Source organism: Phodopus roborovskii, unplaced genomic scaffold (assembly GCF_943737965.1).
Source record: "Phodopus roborovskii unplaced genomic scaffold, PHOROB, whole genome shotgun sequence".
In the NCBI taxonomy this organism is placed as follows: Eukaryota; Metazoa; Chordata; class Mammalia; order Rodentia; family Cricetidae; genus Phodopus; species Phodopus roborovskii.
In genome coordinates this window covers 12,770,388-12,794,798 of record NW_026126578.1, presented here as the reverse complement: position 1 = coordinate 12,794,798, position 24,411 = coordinate 12,770,388, and the positions used below count along the sequence as shown (strand labels likewise).

The 24,411-nt window shown below is 48.0% G+C and overlaps 1 protein-coding gene across 1 annotated transcript; it reads right to left on the bottom strand.

Annotated features, from left to right (window-relative positions):
• Window positions 1-1,643: 1,643 nt before the first annotated feature.
• Window positions 1,644-9,949, bottom strand: Slc25a18 (solute carrier family 25 member 18). Its single transcript, XM_051203586.1, has 9 exons — window positions 9,858-9,949; window positions 8,447-8,569; window positions 8,224-8,279; window positions 5,938-6,028; window positions 4,889-5,007; window positions 3,115-3,280; window positions 2,705-2,859; window positions 2,201-2,276; window positions 1,644-1,807 (listed from the first exon to the last, which is right to left on the bottom strand). The coding sequence occupies exons 1-9, from the start codon at window positions 9,875-9,877 to the stop codon at window positions 1,666-1,668; spliced, it is 948 nt and encodes a 315-aa protein (XP_051059543.1). The 5' UTR covers window positions 9,878-9,949; the 3' UTR covers window positions 1,644-1,665.
• Window positions 9,950-24,411: the final 14,462 nt, after the last annotated feature.

The window sequence follows — 24,411 nt, the reverse complement described above, 5'->3', positions numbered from 1 at the left end:
TTTGGTTTGGTTGTCATTTCTTTTGTAAGGCACTGTGAGTTTGTGCTGGCCATGGTGGCACACATGTGTAGTTCCAGCTGTGGTGGAGGGATTGTTTGGGGCCAGGCTGGGCAACAAAGAAGACCCTATCCACCACCACCACCACAAGAAAAAAAGGGGGGTGGTCCCAAGAAGAACTACTTCTGAATCCTGGTGGTATTGATAGTTTACTAGACCTTTCTGCAGCCCTGTGACCAAATGGACAGCTTTTTTTTTTTTTTTTTTTTTTTTTTTTTATGTGTGCACATGTGTTTGGAGTGGATCCCAGAGCCTTAATGGTAAGCATAGGCTGTACCACTGAGCCATGCCCCCCCCCATGGTCCATGCATCTTTGCTGAAACAGTTTTATCCAGACAAAGTGAACAAAGCCCAAGTTTTATAGGGAGGGAGCTTTGTATTAATTAGTACAGACCCTCCCCTGGCCACCATCCGTGCTCTGCTTTGTCCTTAAGTGATTGTGCAGAGGTTTCTATGACCCTGCAGTGGCGTCTTGGCTGTCGTGTCTCACAGAGAATGACACCGTTCAGGTGACTATTTGTATGCACATCTGCCACCCAGAACCAGACTTAAGTTAGGCGGGGCTGCTACAATTTCAGATAATTGGTAATTTCATGGAGTGAGGCTGGCCTAGACCTTGCTTATTGGCAGATGATGGCCTTCACTTTGTTGTCCTCCTGCCTCTGCCTCCTAAGATTAGGGTCACAGGCACATAACACCATATCCAGTTTATGAGGTGCTGGGGGTGGAACCCAGGACTTGAGCATGCTACACAAGCACTCTACCAACTGAGCTGTGCCTCCAGCCTGGCTCCTGTTCTTAAAACAGGATTGTACGCGCCTTTAATCCCAGCATCCAGGAGGCAGAGGCAGGCAGATGTCTGAGTTCTAGGCTGGCCTGGTCTACAAAGTGAGTTCCAGGACATCCAGGGCTGTTACATAGAGAAACCCTGTCTTGAGAAGGGGGTGAGGGAGACAGGATTGTTTTCTTAGGGCCTGATGTCATCTGTGTGACATTATGCTGTGGGAACCCAGAAGCCACAGCTTGGTTCTTCAGGAGACATTCCCTGTCAGTCTGCTGGGCTGATTACCGGACAAGGATTTAGCTGACTTTATCGTGTCCCACGAGGACCCACTAGGAGGGATCTGGGCCCATACCTGAGGGAGGGCATCTGGGCAAGACAGCTGCCCACTTGGGTTCATTTGACCGTTGGTGATGTTCAGGAGGGCACATGGTTGAGCCCGGTGCACTTCTGATGTTACAGCATCAGTGCTAGGATTAACACTAAATCCTCATGCTGATACAGCTGTGCTATGTCTATCTACAGTGGGTATGTTAGTGTAAATTCCCGTCCTTACTGTGCCTGATCCTGCCTTCACACACCTAGGCCGTTTCTATTGTTAAACAGGTGGTTGGGGCTTCTGAATGGCCCTGGTAAGCTGTACCACAGCCTAGTCTTCATAAAGGGAAGTGAGGGCTCTACTTGCTTAGTAAAGTGGGTCCTTTCTTCTGAGGTAGCACTATAAGTTAGAGACCACGTACGACAGGGTGGGCGTCTTATGCTCCCTGCACCTCCTCCTCCTCCCAGGAGTAGGGCCAGTGGTGGCAGCAAGTGAGGGACACCTTAGATTACTCAAGGCACTTTAAAATGCGTTCTCCGATGCCAATGAAGTAGATGCCCTGGGCGATCCCAAAGAGGGGGGCAATGACCAGGGCCCGGCAGCCTGCTCCCTTCATGAAGGCAGCCGCTCCCTCCTGTGCCCAGAGTTTCCTGTGGAGAAAGGAGAACCTTGGTAGTTGAAGGCTAAGAGCACACTTACTCATGACTTGTCTCTTAGGTTTTACTTGGTTTTTGTTGTTGGATTTGGGGAGAGGATCTCCAGATGTAGCCCAGGCTGGCCCTGGGCTGCCCTCAACTTCCTGAGTGCTAGGATTATAAGATTACAGAAGGGCCATCACTTCATACCTCTTTTGAGACCTGTGGCCCCGCCTTCACAGCTCAAGTGCTAAACCAAAGACTGGAACCATTAAATAAACCCGTATCCAGAGCTCAGGGTGAGACGGGAGCTACTCAGCAATTCCCTGAGCTCACATCCCAAAACAGCTCCACGTGCTGCCACGGAGGGGGTCTTGAGCTGGCGTGCTGTCTGGGGCGCTGGCTCACCTGGCACACTCAGTGACCCCACTGTAGGTGCCCTCACCCAGGCCTTTCTCGAGGGTCTGGATCCGAGTCTTCAGAACTGAACAAAACAGAAGTTAATGCAAGTAACAGACACCGAGTTTGTCCTTTCTGCAAGCAGAGTGGGTGTTCCCTGCTGGACCAGAGCAGCCCTCTCCATCTCCCCTGCAGTGGGAGAACTCCAGCTGCTTGCCTGTGAGGGGGCTGTGTGTGGCTCTGAGCATCACAGGTCCCCCAATGCCAGCTCAGACTCAGAACTACCAGGAAGAAAAAGTAAAGCCTGGGGAAGGTGAGGGGCTGTGTGGTGACAGAAGAGTTAGGCACAGCCTTCTGTGAGGCCTCCGGTGAGCTCATGCCAGGGGCTGACCACCAAGGGCGTGGAGGATTGGGGCTGTTTCACCTGCACCTGCAAGCTCTTAGGCTGTGTGAGCCCGATGGGAAAAGCTGGGTGACCCTTAAATCCCAAACCGCAGCCCTCTCCACACCTACCGTCCAGAGGGGTGACAGCTACCGCGGCTACAGAACCTGCTGCGCAGCCTGCCACGAAGGAGTGTGCAAAGGGGGCCTTGCCGGTGACCTCGCTGACCCCAAGCTGGTTCAGGTTCGCAAACAAGGGGAAGTATATGATGGAGAAGGGAATGTCTCTGTAAAGGAGGAAGACGACCCTCTGGGTGCCTCTCTCAGCAGCTTCCCCAGGACCAGTGGGGCGCGGCAGGTGGGAGAACCCCCCCCCCCCCGCTTGGCAGAGAAGTTCCCCTGTCCAGCACCCCCATCCCCACCCCTGTAACCTTCAGAGGAACCAACTGGAGGGAAAGCGGTTTGGTGCGATGGGTAAGGTAGGCAGCTCCCTAGATAAGACTCTGGGGGTCTCTGGCCCAGGCTTGGGAAGAGGTCCTCACCTGAGCAGAGTGGCACCCAGGCCCCTGTAGAGCCCAGACAGGCCCTGAGTGCGCAGCAGCTCCCAGGCGATGAGCGTAGCAGATGGGCGCCTGTGGGTGGAAGCCGAGCCAGTGCTGTAGGGCCGGGAGGTGGGTGCTGATGAGGCGGAGCCCTGATGACTGACAGCTAGAGAGGAAAGGCAGCAAGTCTGCACCAATCCCAGCAGGTACCCAAGGTGTTCTCAGTGGTGAACCTCTCCCAGTCCGCCTAGCCTGATTAAATAAACCCCTATGGCCCGCCATTTTCAGCTCTTTGAGCCTTTTCAGATAGTTGTGTCTTGCTAGCACTTGGAGACAGAAACACCTCGTGTGTTCTGCTTAATGTTAAAAGCCGCTACCACCACACCAGCAAATGCTTTTGTCAGAAATGACCTCTGCAGGCTTCCAGGGTTGCCTCCTTCCTTACTCCAAGACCAGGAGCACACGCCCTTTAAAACCCCTCCAACTCAGAACAGAATTCAGTGTTGAACCATTTTAGTGTCAGATCCAAAGCCACAAAGTCTGTGTGTGTATGTGTGGTTCTTATAGCCAAGGCTGGGACTCCCCTTAAGCCCTGGGATTACAGACAGGTACACCACTCAGGTTTTTACACACATTTTCTTTGCTGTTGCTCTTTGTTTGGATGGTTAGTTTGGGGTTTTGGTTTGTTGTTGTTTTTTGAGACAGGGTCTCACTATATAACCTTGGCTGGCTTGGAACTCAGAGAGATCCACCTGCCTCTGCCCCCTGAGCTCTGGGATTAAAGGCCTGCACCACCATCACCACCAGCTTTATACTAGAATTTCTTTGGTTGAAAAGGTGGCATGGCAGGCAGTTTCTCGTGCCAGACAGGGACACATGGACTTCCTGAAGCTGCTTAAGCTGCTGTAACCAGTCTGGAACTTGGCTAGACTCCAGCACCAGTGTGCACAATGGAGCGGGAGGGTGGTGGCGTTGAGAGTGTCACATATTAGCTTATTTAACCAGACACCGTGACTTAGCCCTACAGAGGCCCCTGTCTCTTCCTTGGAACCCAATTCTTGCTCACAATGTATGTGTGCAACTGTCAGCATTCTGATTGGTTTTCTGAGACAGGGTTTCTCTGTGTAGCTCTGGCTGTCCTAGGACTTGCTCTGTAGATCAAGCTGGCCTAGAACACACAGAGATCTGCCTGCCTCTGCTTCCCAAGTGCTGGAATTAAAGGCATGTGCCACCACTGCAAGACTCATAATTGAAAAAAAAATTACTGTTTTATGTGTATGTGTTTTCCTGGCAATATATGCATTGCCCAAGAAGGCCAGAAGATGGCGTTGGATCTCCTGGAACTGGAGTTACAGATGCTTGTGAGGTGCCCTGTCGTGTGTGTGTGTGTGTGTGTGTGTGTGTGTGTGTGTGTGTGTGTGTGTGTGTGTTGAAATTGAACCCCAGTTCTCTAGAAGGACAGCAAGTGCTTTTAACTACTGATCCACCTCTCCAATCCCCTAAGCCCCACTTTAAAAAAAAAAAAAAAAAAAAAAAAACCCCTTCAGGAATCCAGCCTGACCATCAAGGCGTTAGCACAGAAGTATGAGCTTACATCCTGTAGAATCTAGGCTCTTGTGTCTGTTCTTTGGTCTGGAGCTGAAAAGGTTAAAGGCATGCTGTGTACACATCTGTTGACTTAGGGGTGTGCTCAGAGCCTGGTGCTGGGAGTGCAGTGCAGTGTGCCCTGTGCTGATCTGGCCTTGCTGATGCCATGAGTTGGGATGTGACTCACCTACGCGGCCAGCATCCTGCAGCTGAATCTTGAGCATTTCCATGGGACAGGTAACCACCACCTGGCATATTCCAGCCCCACACCCAGCCAGCATCTCCATCTTCAGGTTCCGCTGTGTCCTGTGGGTCCAGGAGTAAAGTCCTTAGTCTCAGGCCAGCCCTGCCCCACTTTGCCCATCCACTCTGCCCCTCTTTGTGGCTGGACCTGTTTTGTTGTTGCTGTTATTTTATTTATTTAAGACAAAGTTTCTCTGTGTAGCCCTGGCTATCCCAGAACTTACTTCCATGTTCTTCATGGATGCATGTGGCCTCAAACTCACAGAGATCCTCCTGCCTCTGCCTCCTGAGTACTGGGATTAAAAGTGTGTGCCATCATGCCTGGCTGTAACTGTATGTAACTGTATGTAAGCCAAGCTGTCCTCAGTTTTACTGCAGCTCTGCTGCCTACCCTCTAGAAGTGCAGATAGTGCCCCTGCACGATGGAGCTGGGTTACCAGCAGGGGCTATAGTGGGCAGCAGGTAGACCTGAGGTGAAATCAGGGACCACCAAACACCAATGGGATGTCAGAGTCTTACTCCAGCCTCTTAAGTGCCATCCCTAGGACAAGTTGGGACACAGAAGAAGAGAGGTTTGGGGGTTAATGTTTAAAATTTGTCAGCTTATAGGGTGTGGCCACATAAGGCTATGATTTTGAGCACTCAAGAGGTAGAGGCTGGAGGATCACTGAAGTTCCAGGCCAGACAACTAAGTAGGGAAACCCTAAATTAAAAAAAAAATAAAACAAGAGCTAAGTGGTGGTGGCGCACGCCTTTAATCCCAGCACTTGGGAGGCAGAGGCAGGCGGATTTCTGGGATTTCAAGGCCAGCCTGGTCTACAAAGAGTTCCAGAACAGCCAGGACTGTTACACAGAGAAATCCTGTTTAAAAACAAACAACACAGAAAAAAAATTCATCAGAAAAAACATCTCTATATATTCTGTATGTTCTCTTGAATCTACTGTCTCCGGACATACAGTGAAGGTCTCTGTGCCACTGTCACCTAACCTTACCCATCTTGCATGAGCAGCTGCCGCAAGAAGTCATTGGCTGCCAGCTTGATTGCCTTCTCTGGAGTGACCAGGGTGAGGTTTACTGCAGCCCCTGGGGGTGAGAGATGGAGAGAAAGCTATGGCTGCTGCAGAAGAGACCATTCCTGCAGTCTGCCACTGATGGGCAAAGCTCTGGGATGAATATGGCTGCAGAAGCCAAGCGAGGCAACCCAGTGGTCTAGCCTACTGAAAGGTGGGTACATTTTTCATTCTCTCTCCCTAGCACATTTTCCTTTTATTTTTAATATATTTCTTTTATTGTGTGTGCCCGTGAACACATGTGGAGGTCAAGAGGACAGCTCTGTGAAGTCATTCTCTTCTTCTGCCCTTTACATGGCTCTGGCTTGTGTGCAAGTGGTTCAGCTGTTAACTTGCTGGACTCTATTAGTTTTGGAGTCAGGGGTCTTAGTACGTAGCCCAGAATGGCATGGAACTCACAATCCCCCTGCCTCCTGAGTGCAAGCACGTCAGGTGTGCCACCCTGAAGTTCACTGTCCTGCTGTGCAATAGCAAGCTGCAGGCTCTCCTAGCTGTGTCCTCCCCTCCCTCCATTACTTCCTTCCTTTTTTTTTTTTTTTTTTTTGAAAATTTGAGACAGGATCTAACTATGCAGCCCTGGCTGGCCTTGAGCTCACAGAGACCACCTAACTCTGCCTCCTGTTCCTGAGTGCTGGAATAAAAGTGTGCACTACCACACCCACCTGGTTTGTTGTTTTAGATTTCATTTTGTAGAAGATTATTTTATGTATGTGAGTGTTTGCCTGCATGTATGTAAGCACACCTAAGCATGTGTGGTGCCTGCAAGTTAAGAAGACACATCTGACTTGGAATTAGAATTACGAGTGGTTGTGGGTGCCAGGAACTGAACCCATGACCTCTGGAAGAGAATTCAGTGCTCTTAGCTGTTGAGCCGTCTTTCCAGCCCCCACATTTTTATTTTATTTGCTTGGTATGTGGTGTGGTGTATGTATCTGTGTCTGTGTGTGTGTGTATGTGTTTGTATGTGTGTATGTGTGTGTAATATCTATAGAGGACTAAAGATGGTCCTCCTGGAACTGAAATTACAGGTGGTAGTGAACTTACAAATGTGGGTCCTCAGGAAGTGTGGTGCTTGCTCTTTCTCTTCTTCCTTTTTGAGACAGGGTTTCTCCGTGTAGCCCTGGCTGCCCTAGAACTCGCTCTGTAGATCAGGCTGGCCTCGAACTCAGAGATCTGCCTGCCTCTGCCTCCCGAGTGCTGGGATTAAAGGTACACACCACCACTGCTTGGACAGTGTCACTCTTAACTGCTGAACCAGCTCTCCAGTCCCATTCTCCTGCGTAAACCCATGTTCTTCATGGATGCATGTGTCCCATTACTAAGAAGTCGTCTATTTTTGTTTGTTGTTGATGTTGTTTCCCTTTTTGGTTTGTTTGGAACAGGATCACAATTAGGCTGGACATGAACTTCCTTTGTAACTGGGAATGATGGAGCTCCTGGCTCCATCTCTCAAATGCTGGCATCATGGGTATACAGAACCACACTTGGCTAAGAAGTCACCAGATTTTATCCTGCTGCTATCTAATGGTGAATAAGCAGCCTGGGGATTTTTTTTTATTATTATTTTTTGGGAACTGGTTGGTCCAATTTTGTTTTTTGACAGGGTTTCGTTGTGTAGCTCTGGCTATCCTGGCACTTGCTCTGTGCTGGCCGGAACTCACAAAGATCCACCTGCCCCTGCTTCCCAAGGCTAGGATTAAAGGCATATGCTACCACCACCTGGCTTCACACAAGTGTTTGTCCTTATTGGGGGGGGGGCTTCCAGGGGGGACTCCCAGCATATCAGCACTTTCCCATCACTGACCTATGACCCATATCCAGGTCTCCTTATGGATGTGGAGGTTACAGACAGCAGCAGCAGCAAGGGGTCAGGTGGGGCGGAGCTCCACAGCTCTGTGGGTCATTCTACCTCAGGGAGAGTAAGAGGGTTGGGAGGCAGGGGAAGGACGGAAGCACTTGTTTTAAGCACAGCGCAACCAAGCACCTCCAAGGAAGCCTTAGCTAGAAGCAGCTGTCTCCACATTGGAGCCTCTTGAAATCTGGGGTAGTCAAGAACCACCAACTAGTTCAGGCCCCAACCTAGCAGCTCCCTGGGTTGAATGAACACCTATACCACTGTGCTACAAGCTCACAAAGTGTGGGTTGCACACTCCACCCCATCATCCTAGGGAGAGGAGCCGAAACCTGTTTGGGAGTTCAGAAGCCCACCTCGGTACATGCCCAAGAAGCCCTCAGCACGTGCAGTCTTCATCAGGCAATCTGTCCTAGAAGCAGAGACCAGAAAGGCAGTTAGCAGTGACCAAATGTACCTCTTCCCCTACCTGGGCATACCTCAGTTGGCCTGGCCCCCAGGTCCCTCCCTGAAGAAGCACATGAAACCCCAGACCCTCCCCAGGGCCCTCCTGTCTTCGCGTCTCCCACCGATACCTACATTCCCTTATACACATCTTTCCTCTGCTGGTTCTGGAGTCGGGTCTTGGCAAGGTCAATGGGAAACACGCAGGTCACCCCTACGAGTCCTGCCACACCTCCGTTGATGAGTTTTGCAGTGATGCTAGGCCATGGGGAGGAGAGGAAGACAAGTGTTGAGAAGGTACTTGGCCACAGCCAGCTAGGATAGGGCACACGAGAGCAGGGCCAGGCAAAGAAAATCAGGAATGGCCGCTACGGGGCTCCCAGCTGATAGTCCTTGTCCCCTCCTCCACACAGGTTAGGAACCTCTTTCTAGGAAGCCCATATTTACCAGCCTGATCATCTCACAACAACACACAGTGTTCACCAGACTAACACACTGCAGGCCTGCTGGAAGGGGCCCGCCAGGGAGTTCCAGGCCTTAACTCAGATGCCTTCCAGCCTCACCCTTCTAAGCCTGTGAGAAAGTTTTCAAACAAGATCCAACTTTATTTCTACTTGAAGGACAAGAGAATGTGGTGTAAGTGAACCCTGGCTGAGCTGTTCACTCAGGCAAGTTGCCTCAGTTCTCTGAAGCTTCATTCCCTCATCTAAGGGTCTGTGTGAGGACTAAATAAATGACAGTCAGGTAAATGGCAACTGTTGTTAAGGATAAGACACCCTCCAGGGCCCAGGTTTGATTCCCAGCACCCACATGTCAGGCAGCTCACAACCATGCGTAACTCTAATTCCAGGGGATCTGACACCCTCTTCTGACCTCTGTAGGCACCAGGCATGCACATAAATTATGTAGGCAAAACAGTCACACAAAGCAAACCCAAAGTCTTTTTAAAGATAAGGTGCCCTGATTATGTGTGCTTCTTAGCAAGCAAGAACCAGGATTAACAAGCATACATTATCTGTCCTAGCCTCTGTAAACACATGCTTTAGGCATGTCAAGGAGAGGAGTCTGGGAATAGAAAACAAAGCTTTCTCAGGCCCCGTGGAAAAATAAAACATTCTTATCTTTCAGGCCATAAGCAGACAGGAAGATAATACTTGCCACAAAATAGCTAAAAGCAGTTAACAGAAGGTTTCTTCACAAAGGAACCTGAATAAGCAAGAGAGCCTGCAGAGGTGTGTTAAGATAATTGAAAATATTACTGCAGGCAGGGAAGTTTAAAGAGGATCTCAATGCAGCCCAGGCTGGCCTCGATCTTACGTGAAGTTAAGACTGGCCTTATATATACCTAATCCTTGAGCCTCTGCCTCCTAGAGCTGGGACACAGGCAGGCACCATCATGGCCAGCTGGCAAACTGCATTTTAACAACACTGTGTGCATCTCCGCTTGTATATCTGGGGCAACAGGTCTCATTAGCTCTTCCCAACCGTTTACTCCGCTGTTCTCACTGCAACCCTCCCTCAAACCAGCGGTCTCCCTAGCGCCTACCTCAGGTCCTGGTTGGACATCCTTCCGGTGATCAACCACTGACGGTTCCCAGGACTCAGGCTGTGGGGTCCTCACAGGCAGCTGCTGTTCAGGCCAGCAGTGAGGGAAGAAATGTGTCTGTGTCCTTTATGCTATCCTTCCACAGAGCTGACAGGACACAGGATTCCTCAGGCCACAGCATGTTCCATGTCTTCCCTTTTGGAAATGTGCATTCAGTCAGAACCCTTAACTGTTTAGACTTCGGTCAGAAAATAAAGGGAGGGGTGAGAAAGTAGAAACCCAAATTAAGAGGCCGTCCCCAAAGGCTCAGGGGAGTGCTGGGAGTAATGGAGACATGGTTATGAAGAAATTTTACCAGGAGTTCCTCTCACAGTAGACATGGACTATAGTACTTGAGATGTTCTCAAAGGGTTTCTCTGTGTAGCCCTGGCTGTCCTGGAATATGCTCTGTAGATCAGGCTGGCCTCAAACTCACAGAGATCCACCTGCCTCTGCCTCCCCAGTGCTGCAAATAAAGTCATGCAATACCACCACCCAGCTGTAACTTTTTAAAATTTTGATGTGAGGAATAAAGGTGACATGAGACAGGCTTTGCTATAGAGCCTCAGACTCTTTATGCAGATGAAGGTGGTTTCTAATGCCTAATTCTCCTGCCTTCACCCAAGTACTAAGATTACAGGTGTTGGCCACCCCTGCCTGCCTGGGATTATGGTTCTTTGGTTTTGGAGACAGAGTTTCTCTGTGTGGCTTTGGAGCCTGTCCTGCCACTCACTCTGTAGAGCAGACTGGCCTCGAATTTACAGAAATCTACCTGCCTCTGGGATTAAAGGTATGCTGGGGTTAAAGGTGTCAGCCACCACCGCTGCCTGGGACATTGAAAGCATTCACGAGAGTGCCTGAACCCTGGGCACTATGGGCCTGTTTCCAAGTTCAGGGTTTTCCTGATAAGATTTCTTTAAAGTCATGGCTGGCTAAATTAAAGATAATTTTAAAAATTTCTCCATGGGACATAAGAGAAGGCTCAATGTTAAGAGCCTTTTTGCAGCCGAGTGGCATGTGCCTTTAATCCCAGCTCTCAGGAAGCAGAGGCTGGCAGATCTAGTTATCTGTGGGCTCAGATTCATTTACTTGTGGCAGGAATCTTGTGAAAGTTGGGGTCTTTGAATACCTGAATTTGTTAAAGGGTACCTGGGGCTAGGATTGACAGGGTAAGAAACTCACCCTCTAGCAAATACAGGACACGTGGATCCCTGAAGCTCATTAGTCAGCCAGCCTAGCCAAATCTATACACTCCAGGTTCAGTGAGAAACTGTCCCCAAAAATGTAAGTGGAGAGTGATGAAGTCTTTTGGCTGTGATATCAAGCCCCTGCCCATTTCTTCCATGCATGGCTGCAATGTCAGTGAGGTCTGGGCAGGGTTTCACCAGGTAGCCATGCAGGTGTGAGGCCCAGGCAGAGCCTACAGGGGTGGGGTTTGGCTCATATAGCTTGTGCCAGAGGCCTGAATTCCTCCCCAGAAACAAAACAAAAGACACTGGACAAACAGGACCCCACCAGTTGACTAGAGAGCTGAAGGGGCACCAAGGCCAGAATTGAAGAGTTAGAAACAGATTCGGAGGTGCTGAGCAGAGGGGTGACCTGCTCAAGACAGATCCAAGTCAGCTATGGGAAGAGAAGTGCGAGGCTTAGTAACTCAGCAAGACAGGACAGCCCCAGAGCACAAACTTCCTGGTGGGCCAGAGATCAGAGAACAAGGGCATGGTAGGGAACAGGAGTTGGTGGTGGGAGCAGCTGAAGGGACGGACTGGCAGCATAGAAATTGATCTGTTGGCCAAACAGAATGGAGGTCTACAGGAAAGACAGCCAGGAAACAAGCACTCAGAAGGGATCCAATGCAGCTGTCCCTGCTTCAGGAGCGTTCCTGTGGAAGCTTTTATTTTGCTGTTTTTTGATACTGGGGACTGAACTCAGTGGCTTGGGCCTTTTTTTTTTTTTAACCAATGAAGGCCTGCCTGAGACTGCAGGCCTTACTGATATTAATCCTTGTTACTAGCTCCTGCCTAAATGCCAGATGTAGTCTTGTCTTTGGATCCTGAGACATTCCACTGACCTTGCTGCATATCCTGCCAGACTTAGTTAAAATTTTACTATCATGCATGCTTTATTTAGTGTGTGTGCCACAGTACGTGTGTGGCGGTCAGAGGTCAACCCTCAGGTTATAGTGTTTGTATAACAACTTTTTACCCATTGAGCCATCCTACAAAGAACTGCTGTTATTATTTTTGAGACACGGTTTCTCTGTGTTTTCCCGGTTGTCCTGGAATTCCTTGTAGACCAGGCTGGCCTTGAACTCAAAGATTCATCTGCCTCTGCTGGGATTAAAGATGTGAATCCCCACGCTGGACTTTTTATTTTTGAGACAGTCTCACATCGAAGTCCAAGCAAGCCTCCACTTTGTGGCAATTCTCCTTCAGCCTCCTGAGTTCTTGATTGTAGGCTTGAGTGACTACTGGTTTTATGCAGGCCTGAGAAATGAACCCAGGGCTTAAGGGTTGTTAGGAGAACACTATTAACTGAGTTACATGCCCAGCCCACTTTTATTTTTAACTATTTGTCTGCACATGTGAGTTATTTCCTGTGGAGGCCAGAAGAGGGCACTAGAATCTCTGAAGCTGAAGTGCTGAGCTTGTGAGCCACCTGTCCTCAGCAGAAGCAATATGCTTGCTCTTAACCACTGAGTCATGTCTCAGCTCCCTAGACTGCTTTAATACACACACACCCTATTTGCATGTGTATACAGATATAAGACCACCCATAAGGGTGTTTATACATACACATACATGTATGTTTCGTACCCATGTTTGCCTTTGTAATTCATATCTGGTGTCAGACTTTGAGACTACATTTACAATTGTAAACTGCTATGAGCCTGGGATTAAAGGTGTGTGTCTGGCCCGGATCATCTCTTAAAGCTCAAACCCTGTGCTTTTCTAGATGCCAGAATCTTGGGGTATTGGTGGCAAAATGTCATATTACCCAGGAGGTGGTGGCACACACCTTTAATCCCAGCACTTGAGAGGCAGAGGCAGGCAGATCTTAGTTGAGTTTGAGGCCAGCCTGGCCTACTAATTTTGAGGGTAGCTTGGTCTACAAAGTGAGTTCCTGGACAGCCATGGCTACACAAAAGAAACCCTGTCTCAAAGGAGAAAAAAGTTATGATAGTAAAGATCAGCATCTCCTTGAGAAGGTAAGCTGCTATGAAAAAATAAAACAAACAAACAAACCCAAAAACTAAGTGGCTCCTTAGGAAGTGCAGAACCTAACTTTTCTCTGTTAAGTCAGAGTAAAGGAAATAGACATGTGGCAACTCTTTAGGTTACATTCCCTGTGTTTCTAGAGCAAAATTAGATGTCTGAAATCAGTGTCCCTTGGCAATGGGAATGGGCATGTTTGAGATAAGTCAGAGAACAAAGGAACACCCTGAGCCTGGGCACTCACTATATCAAGCTGCAGTATTTGCTAGAGGGTGAGTTTCTTACCCTGTCAATCCTAGCCCCAGGTACCCTTTAACAAATTCAGGTATTCAAAGACCCCAACTTTCACAAGATTCCTGCCACAAGTAAATGAATCTGAGCCCACAGATAACTAGATCTGCCAGCCTCTGCTTCCTGAGAGCTGGGATTAAAGGCACATGCCACTCGGCTGCAAAAAGGCTCTTAACATTGAGCCTTCTCTTATGTCCCATGGAGAAATTTTTAAAATTATCTTTAATTTAGCCAGCCATGACTTTAAAGAAATCTTATCAGGAAAACCCTGAACTTGGAAACAGGCCCATAGTGCCCAGGGTTCAGGCACTCTCATGAATGCTTTCAATGTCCCAGGCAGCCGGGTTGTAGCTGACTGACAAAAGATCCTTTCCCTTCAGAGAATTTAGATTTTACTGGTGCCAGCACTTTGAAAGGACAGGCTGGCAGTGTGGCTCAGTGCAAGTTCGAAGACCTCATGGGCGGGTTTTACATTTGTGCCTGAGCACTAAGGGAAGATTCTACAATCTGGCTCAGTGATCACCTCATTCCTGACCAGGGACAACAAAGCAATGTCCCATGCTCCTTCTAATGAATGGACTTGCTCTTTTAGCTAGCTTTAGGACTTAACCAGTGTATTTAATAAATACACAACACTCTTCAGATTCCAATCTATAGACAGCGGCTTAGTGTTTGAAAGAGCCAGAGTTGAGGAAGGGCACGGTGGGCCTGTGAAGGAGCAGAGAGCAAAGGCAGCTGGCAGAGTGGGACTGGGGGCTGGCTGGTCCTGGCTGGTCTGGTACACTACAGAGAACTGGGGCAGCCAGGTAAAGGTAGCACTGGCAGTGCCCCAGAAGTACTTTCTGACTGTGTAAGGAGATGAGTGACCCTCTGAAGGGGAAGCACAGTGTGGCCTAAGGCTGATTACTCCGGATGAACCCAACAGGATCAGGAGAGGGCTTCATGGCAATGCAAGGGAGTGCAGAGACTGGGTGTCACGGCAGGAAGAATGAAGGTTGAGAAAGAAGTTCTTAAATTTGATGGTCACCCAGGGCTTAGGTCTGACCCGAGGAGACTGGATGATGAAGAGGGCAGCCAGGAAAGGAAGCTGCCTGCAGAGATGGGCATAGTAGGAGGTGGCTTTGAGTGGCCTCCTGCACCAGTGCAGGCCAGGGGAAGGACATCAGCTCCACTGGCAGCGCTCCTTCCACAGAGGTGCCTGTTACTACTGTGACCTCTAAGATGCCCAGATTTCTGGGGCACTTCTGTCACCTGCTTCCATAGAACTCCCTGCCCATCTGGTCAGCAAGATTGCGGAGATGGCTGTGAGCCAGAGTCAGGAGTCTGGGCACAGAGCTATCTTGCCTCCTCCGCATCATCAAAGCCAACCCCATCAGCAACCATCCCCTTCATTTCTCTGGAAGAGCTACTTGATAAATTTAAAGGGAGGGGTAGATTAGTAAGACAGTGTTTTACTATGCAGACCAGGCTGAACTTAAACTGAACTCACTCTGGCCTGTCTTTACTTTCTGAGTGCTGGGATATTTTCAATATTTTTACAGCACTAAACAAAGTAAACTCAGGAAGCACCATTTTCCCTCATAGAATTCAGAGCCTTCCATATTCTAGGCAAGTGCTCTCCCACTGACATCTACTTGTGGCTCCTAAGTCAGGGTCTCAGTCTCAGTGTTACCCAGGCTGGCCTTGAACTTAAATCTGTGGCCTGCACAGACCTATACTTGCCATTACCCCTGCCCCAGCCTCCCAAACAGCTAGGATTACAGTCCTGACACCAGTGCTGCTTGAAAGGTGTGCAATGACTCCCAACAGGGGTCAACAGAATGGAGCTGGCCAGAGTCACAGGATCAGGGGCTGATAGTCCAGAGCACCAAGCTTCAGCTCCAGCTCTAGTCTCATGGCAGCCCTTCTTTGAAGTTTTTTTTTTTTTTTTTTTACAATGTGTGTGAGTGGCTAAGAGATGACTCAGTGGTTAAGAGTGATGGATGAGGACCCAGGTTCAAACCTCAGCAATCACATGGTGGTTTAACCACTTATAATGCCAATTCTAGGGGATGGGATACCCTCTTCTAGTACCAGGCATGCATGTGTTGCACAGACATATATGCAGATGCAGGCAAAACATCCATACACATAAAATAAAAACTTTTGAAAGTGTGAGTCTGATGTGTATGTCAAAGAGGTCAAAGAACAAATTTTGAAAGCTGTTTCCTTCCTCTGTGGGTTCCAGGGACTTAACCCAGGTCCCCAGGTTTGTACAACAAACCCATTTCTTCACTGAGCCATCCTGTCAGCCTTACTTTATCTCGCCACTTAGTTCTACTTTCACACTAATTTGTTGCTATTGTAGTTTCAAAGGTACAGACCCAGGAAGGACCAGGAGCAAACCAGGTCTTCCATCATTGGTAAAACAAAACAAAAGCCCTGCCTAGGATTTGCAGATAGCTTAGCAGATGAGGGTCCCAAGACTGACAACTTTTGATCAATCCTGGGATCCACATGGTGGAAAAGAGAACCGACCTCCATAGCTATCTGCTGACCTCCCACATTCACATTATGAAAAGGACAGATAGATTCCTGCACCTGCCCACCCCTCTTTCTGCTCTCCATCAGCTCAAGCAGCCTCTTCAGGGGATACTCACTGTTTTGTATCTAAGCCTTGCACACACTGGTAATGTGCCCAGGAAGCACTCTGCCCACAGACCAACAGTAAGTTCAAATCGTTCTTTGGGAATCTGAGTGTTATCTAAACAGCAATGTCACTTCCTCTCAGAAGTGGCTTTTATTTTGCTTTTAAAGGGGTGAGGGGTGTCTACGTAGCCCTGGCTGTCCTAGAATTTGCTATGTAGACCAAGCTGGCCTCAATGACCCATAAAGGCAACTCCTGCCTTTGACCTTCAGTTGATGTTTGGAGAAGACAGCCAGCCTTCCCGAGCTGCCCTCTTCTTCGTGATGAAGCTGGGTCAGGGGTCTCAGTAATGAGAACCAGGGCTGCTTCCTCCTACCAGCAGAGGACATGGGTCTCCCAGGGCTAAGCCCTTCCTACCAAAGTGGCCATTAGTTTTGTGTTGACTGTCTAGGAAGTACCCCACTTCCCAGAATGCTCCTGGATGCCAAAGACTTCCTCTTATCCCTGCTAGCAGTGGGTGACACGGAAGGCATGCTCCCTGGCTTACTTGCCATCTCCTCCTACCAACTCTATATGCTTGACACGGACAGACAAGACAACTCTTACCAGCTTTCAGGGAGAACCTTCTTTCTGCTTCCTCTGGAATAAAGGACGGGCTGGACTTCCCACAAATAGGAGCTGCTTTGTCCTTGGGATTTTATCGGAGTGCAGTCCCTCCCTCCCTGTCCCTGCCCCTGCTGCAGCTCTTTCACATGGGCAGAGGTGCCAAGCAATCACTAAGCCATTCACTGTAGTCCCTGCCACACTGCACTTTAGTCTGGGTTTGGATCCAACTTCACAGAAGCCACACCAGGCCAGAGATCCCCTCACCTGGTGACTAGTAGGGTGCTGGACATGCAGCTGAGAAACAATTTGATTAAAGCAGTCGCAAGACCCGAGTATTTCTGAGACTCAACTGCCTTGTCACTAGATGAACACACTGGGGAAAATGGCAAGTGTGAGGAGGGGCCAGCATGGAGCCAGTTAATGAATGCTCTGGCCAGGTGAGTGTGGCTCTTATCTCAACTACAGCAGCATCTGCAAGGGACATTGTGTGCAAGGGGGTATGTCATCCCACATGTGCTTCTTGGTCACACATTTTTTTGTTTTCTGAGATAGGGTATCACTGTATGGCTAGGCCTGTAAACGCACTATGTGGACTGTAGGTCAAGCTGGTCATGATGGGGGTGGGGAGGGGGGGATTTGTCCCTCTGTGTGTTTCTCTTATTGGTTGAAAAAAACAGTTTGGCCAATGAGGCAGTAAGATAGGTGGAATTATGAAGGAGAGGAGAAGTCTGGGAAAGGTAGGCAGAGGAAGATCACAAAACAGACGCCATGTAAGGACAGGGAAGAAAGGACTCACCAGGTGTTCTCCAGTAAGATAAGATACATGGAAATACACAAATTAATAGAAATAGCTCAATAATTAAGACAGTCGCTAGGTGTCAGTGTCGAACGCCTTTAATCCCAGCACTCGGGAGGCAGAGGCAGGAGGATCTCTGTGAGTTCAAGGCCAGCCTGGTCTACACAGAGAGTTCTAGGACAGGCTCCAAATACAGAGAAACAAACAAACAAACAAAACAAGCCCTAGCCATCAGCAGAGTTTAATAATACAGCCTGTGTGTTTATTTGGGGCTGAGAAGGGTGGTGGGACCCGTGTGGACAAGAGCCTCTGCAATATGGTCCAAGACCCACAATCCCCCTGTTTCAGCCTTCAGAGTGCTGGGGTGACAGACATATACTACCAGACCTGATCATTCTTTTTGTAGATGTGTGAACAGAACTCCATGTTCTGTATGTACATGCTGGGCAAGCACTCCACTATGTTGCCACGTACTTTTATAATCATAGCCAAATGTTATTGTTGCTCTTATAGAAAACCAGAGTTTGGTTTCCAGCACCCACATGATAATTTACAATCATATGTAACTTCTTTTCCATGGCATTCTGACGCTCTCTTATGACCTTGTGGGTACCAGGCAAGGATATGGTGCATACACAGCCAAGCACTCATACACAAAAGAATAAATTTCAAAAAAGGAGAGGGGGATGGTGGTGCACACCTTTTATCCCAGCACTCTGGAGGTAGGCTGGTCTCTGAGTTCAAGACCACCCTGGTCTATAGAATGAGTTGAGTTCCAAGACAGCCAGGAGAAACCCTGGCTTGAAAAATAACAAAACAAAACAGAGAAAAGAAAACAGAGAAAAAAACTGAGCCAGGACTCAAAGCCTGTCTACAAGTCTTGGGATTACATAAATTGTCATAAATCTGAAGCCAACCTAGACTAACCAGTGAATTCCAGGTGAGCTCTCCCTACAGAGTGACCTGTCTCAAAACCAAACACTAGAACCCCAAGACAACAAGAAAACCAAAGCTGGGATATAGTTCAGTTAGTACTTGCCTAGGGTGCATGAAGTCCAGCCAGTCCCCACCCTGCAAATGATAAGCCACAGCCAGGAGGTAGAGGCAGGAAGAACTTAAGTTCATGGGTATACACAGCTAGAAGGCAAATTCTAGATCAGCCTGGGCTTCATGAGACTCTGTTTCAAACAAATAACAAACTGGTGTGACATTGTAGGAAGACCATACAGAAGCTGACAGCCAGGGTGGAGGGGACCTTCAGCTTTGTTTGTGGCTGTTACAAGGCCTGCTTGCTTTCAGACTGGCCCTGCAAGACCCCAAACCTTAGGAAGGCAGTTGTGTTCCAACCCTCTGAGGCACAGTGAACCAGCCTGGTGTTACTAGGATACACCGATGACATAGGTATACAGTCAAGGTTCCCAACACTGTATGGGCTGGTTGTAAACCAGCCATCACCAATCTCTTTAAGGATGGGCATCAAGCAGGCAGGCAGGCAGGCTTTGCAAAGTCCAGGTAACTATTAAGAGGCAGCCTGGACTGGCAAGAGCTTGTCAAGTTCAATGACTAAAATGCAGTGCCAATGGGTTATCATGGTAAACAGACTATGACACAGCATAGGATAGTGTGTAGGCAAGGGAGTTCTAATGCATCAGGGACACAGTTTCAAAACCCCGAGGTGCAGAGAAAATAGGAAGCAGACCTGGACTGAGGCCAATTAAAGGAGGGCAGACAGAAGCAGGTGGCCTGGACCAGGGTGGGCAGTAAGGGAGTTAATTCTTCAGCTCTGCTACTTCTTCCCAGGTGTGGAATAGAGAACACCTGTCACCACTATTCCCCCTTAGCCAGTAGTGTGGGCTGGATTCCAACATTCTTCAGAAAGTAGTGCTATCCATTAGAACCACAGGGGTGCCTCACACCAGAGGGCAAGCCCTCCACAGGCTGATCAGGCAGGATGGGCGCTGTTCATTTGTTCACACTGCAGGTCTAGATCCCCGGACCAACATCACAATAGATCACACCTGGCCTGTGCACTGAGGTCTGTCTGTGCAGGTCAAATGACAGGAAAGCACAAGAGCCCCCTACTGTGATTAGCTAAAGGGAACAAAAATACTCATTGCCTTCAACTATGCTCGCTCCTTCCATGCACCTTGCTGTAGGCCAGGTTTCTCTCTCAGTACTTACTAACTCTGAGAAAACGAACTTAGTTTTTCCCTTTTTTATTCTGAATTTAAAAAAAAAATGTGCCAGGCAGATGCTGCATATCTAACAGCCCGTGCCTGCCATGCACAAAGAGAATTCAACAAACTGCAGCAAACATGTGGGAGAGGGATTCTAGCTGAGTACGTACAAACATTTTCTCGTTAGCACCAAGCAGTATCTTTAACTACTATTTACATAGACTTTATAAGAAACCTACAGATGACAATATACAGGAAGATGTACATAGACGACATGCAAACACCAGCTAACACAGGGAAAGGCTTTTAGCACCTGCAGATGGGGGTCCTGGAGGCAATCCCTGAGGATGCCTACGGCAACTGTACTCACTGACAACTTGGTTAGGAGTCACTCCACATCTCAGTTACTGGAGGCCAGGCTGTGCTGGGTCTTCCTATAAGATTTAATTCCTTCCCACAGTGAAAACTCCAGACACAACCTGAGGAACAGGCTTCATTTCTTCAAACCACTCTGGCCAGCTCTAACTGGCTAGATTAGGGAGACTGGTCCTGTGCAGTCAGGAATGAGTTGACAGGATTCTAGGAGCAAGTTGTGCTTTTCCACTGTTCAAATGGTCTCAAGACACCTGAATTAAAATTCCTGTCATGGAGGCAGAGGGGCAGGGACTGCAGCACACAATAGCTCAATCTGGGCATTTCCCAGCTGCCTTCTTGGCTGCTACTGCACAGTTCATTGTGCACTGAAAGCCCTGGCTAAAATTGCCTCAGGAAACTAGAGAAGTGAGCCTTGTGGGCACAAAGGAGACTGAAAGAAACACACAAACATTGTCCTCTCAAAAGCTCAAGGAACTGAATCCAGGGCAACAGATCAGCAAGGCCAAGTTACCAAAGCGAAGTGGGGGGTGAGGGCAGGCAGCTGCAGCATGGGTGCTCAGAGCTCAGCCACCTCTGGCTAAACTGGCAAGATCTCCAACCACCCAGGAGGCAAGAGCCCACAGCCTTCCTGACAAAGACACCACTTGTGCAACCACCACAGGCCAATGGCCATTCTCCCCCCCCCACCCCATCCACACCTGGGTGTTTTCCCAACTGTAACACTTTTATGTAGGTTAGAGCAAAGCTGCCAGCAGGGGCTGCTTCTAACGGGACCCCAGAAACAGGACATCTCTGATGACAAGTGCCTTCAGTCTCCAATGGCCAAAATGGAGAGCAGCTCACAGGCAAATTACAGCTCCCTCTCTTCCCTGAACCACATTCTACTTGTGCCTTTTTGTTTCTGTGCCAGTTTTAACAAGGAAGCTCACAGCACAGGATCCAGGTAACTGCTCTAGCAAGTTTTAAAACCAAGCTGCCCAGTGGAAAACAACAGTTTTGAGATGGAGTCTCTTGCAGCCCAAGCTCTAGGCTACAAAGGCAGGACGACTTTGCCTCTACCTCTGTAGTGCTAATAGGACAGGAATGCATCACACCTGGCCTTATCAGGAGCTGGATCGGGGTGGGGGGGTGGGGGGGTGGGGTAGTGGCCCAGCTGCTCATAAAAGGTACAGTCAAGGATTTACATTAAGCCCTAAGAATTGTTTTGTTAAATATTTTTAATTGATACATGTAAGTGTTCTGCCTGTATGTACGTGCACTATGATGATCACAAGTGGACACTGGAACTTCTAGAACTGGTATTCTGGGCACTTGTTAGATGCCATGTGGGTGTGCCTGCAGAGAAGCAAATACTAACCCTGAGCCCTTCCTCCAACCCTAGAGCTAATTTTTTAATCATCTAGCTTTCTTTGTTGAGGAATTCTTATAACATGAAGGCTTTCAGTGGAGAATATGTAAGTCATAGTACACACAAGGAAGCAGCTGTCAGTTCATAAAAGCCAGTGATGCAGCTTGGCTGGGTTTCTAATGAGCTAGCACATGGGGCTGGAAACCAGTGTTTTGTCACCTCACTCTACAGAAACAATCACCAGACAGAACAATGTGACCAGCATAATGCCAGACCTGGGTTTCCTAATGGTTTTCATCCTAAAGTTTGTTTCTAAAATTATATAGACACGCGAACACCACACTAGAAAATGACATAGCATGTCTTATATATACATTCTCAGGACTGTTTTGTTTTTCTGGAAGAGGCCTTGGACGGAAGAGATGGCTCAGCAGATGAAAACGCTCACCTTTTATGGTCACCAATCTAAGTTTGACCAGAACCCCATGTGAAGGTCAAGGAGAGACAAGGCCTGGATGCAGAATCCTAGCTGTTCTCAACCTCTTGAATGTCCTGCAGGCTTCAACATCCAGGGATTGTAGGTGGGCACACATATGGTTGAGTTTTTATGAAATGAGGATTAGTTACAGACCTACTAAGAATAAAAGCAGCCAGGAGCTTTGGTTCAAGACAAAGCTGATTAAAAGAACCTAGCTACTTCACCAGAACAGTTCCCAGAAACTACAAATAAAAACTGGGTTAGCATAAGCTATGGCCTCAGCTGGGCAGTGGTGGCACAGATAGATAGGTGGGTCTCTGTGAGTTCCAAGGCAGCCTGGTCTACAGAGCAAGTGCCTTAGGGCTGCAGCTCCCTTTTCTGGATACTTTTAACTGGAATGACTATAAGCTAGTTATCTATGGTCCCTATTAACTGACTGCCCATGTCTACCAAGGGCTCTGTAAGGACTCATCTATGTTCATCACCACCCATGTACTGTAGCTGGGGTGAGGTGTAAAGGCCTGAGGTGTTGCCACAAACTAGCTGTGATGGGCTTTCTCCCATCCATGATTTGGTAGACTGCACATATGACCATACCACTGTGAAAATTTTCTGCATCTAATTGAGGTCAAAGTAGATGCTTTCAGGTGGTGGCAGTGTGGCCTAGCTCAAAGCTCTGATGAAATAGGCATCTGCCCTAAAGATAAAAGTGACACAGGAATACACACCAGGCATACACATCAACGCCTTGCTAATTTAACAATGTACTTTATACAAAATAACCAGTTCATATGGAAATAAATCTACAGATCTCCAAAGATCAAAAAAGCTTTTAAAAAAAGTTCTTTCAAAAAATTATCCAACACACAATATCAAACTAACTAATGAGGTAATTGTCGCTCTCAGTGAAAACAGGGAACCAGCAGACCATGACAAAATATATACAATATAAAAATAAATACCATTCCCTTTCCAGTACTGGCCAGGATAGTTCATAGGGTGTTCACTTTTGTAGCAGGAGACAAATGTCTTACCCTCTGTGCAGGTTGGAGGAGCAGACTGGGACCCCCAGGAGCTACCCATAATCAAATGAAAAATGCCTCCTGCTTAGGGAAATGAAGGGGCCAAAGAGGCTACAAAATGAGGTGGAGCAAGGCAGCATTTCAATAAATTACTCAATATCCATATGGCTGTTCCCATTGAACCCCAAGGGGAGAGGATTGGATGAGAGCAGCCAACTTAAGCCTAGACAACACAAGGCTCAATGCCCCATCTCACCCAGAGAGTGTGTTTGTTTAACCCAAGACTAACAGGCAGAGAGGGATCAAGAGCAAAGCTTGTGTCAGCCTTGCTGAGTGGAGATGCAGCCTATCTTCTCAATGGAAGGTCTACCTCAGGTCCTGAGACTACAGAGTCCAGTCACTGAACAAAGAAACGTAGGCCAGTGCTTTCTCACCTCCAAGTCTCAATCACATTCATCACCATCTGTACTTTGTGTAGGGTTCTGTTTGTTTGGGTAGGTCTCACTATGTAGAGCTTTGGCTGGCCTGGAGCTAGACCAAGCAGAGATCAGTCTACCTGCTGGGATTAGAGGCCTGGGCTACCATGCTCAGCTCACATTTGTACTAAATTAGTGCTGTAAGCACGGTCCACCCAAATACCAAGTATCCTTGCCATAGCTGTTCACAAGAGCTACTACCCCCATTCCAGAAATCCTCAGAACTGAACATTCATGGATACATAGAAGGGAATTCTACAACAGGGTTAGGAATCTGACCAAAAAGTGAACTGTGAAGAATTCAAGACCAAATGAGGTTGTCTGAAACACATGAGGATTTTGACACTTGCCCTTGGGTTCAGGACTTTGGATTAAACCTTCCCATGAATTTCAATTGTGTCTGTGGTACTAGGAATTGAAGACAGGACCTCATGCATGCTGCACAAGATCTCTAACCACTGAGTTATACCCCTTCTTTTCATTTTTGAGATAGCATTTTACTAAGTTGCCCAGGCAAGCTTGAACTTGTGATCCATCTGCCCCAGGTTTTCAAGAGTTGGGATTACAGGCCCATACCAGCAGACCTGTCTTAGGTCTGTTTTATTTTGTAGTTTAGGGATTGAACAGAACCCTGCACATGCTAGGCAAATGGTACCACAGACCTATACCACCAGCCCCCCAAATTAGGTTTAAAGAGCAGTTTATCACTTACGGACTTGAATATTCATTAAAAGAAAATGTTTGACCAAGTGCTCTGACTTGAAGTCTTGTTGGTGATAAACTTGGTAAGAACTACAATGGGATATCTTTGTGTTTAAGGATGCATTTAACATGCATACCTTTTGCTGCCAGTAGAAATTAACATACACACCAGCCATACAACAAACAAATGCTTTTGGACAATAACACCAAATGGACGACAGTCAAGAGGAAGGCTAGTGTAATTGACATTCAAAGTTGAAATCTGATTGAGCTGAGGGGTGGAGACCACACACAGTTTAATATAAGGACTAGCATGAGCTTTATTTTTTGAGGGCAGCTGGCTTGGGGCCTGGGATCAGTACAGCCTTAGTCAGGTGTACTACCAGATGACCCAAAACCAATC

Bases quoted from the DNA above. Each gene is read 5' to 3' on its own strand.
- Slc25a18 (XM_051203586.1), bottom strand. From the start codon at position 9,877: ATGTCCAACCAGGACCTGAG. The intron at 8,570-9,857 runs GTAGGCGCTAGG...CCCATGGCCTAG, and splicing joins ATGTCCAACCAGGACCTGAG to CATCACTGCAAAACTCATCA. The intron at 8,280-8,446 runs GTAGGTATCGGT...CTCTGCTTCTAG, and splicing joins AAAGATGTGTATAAGGGAAT to GACAGATTGCCTGATGAAGA.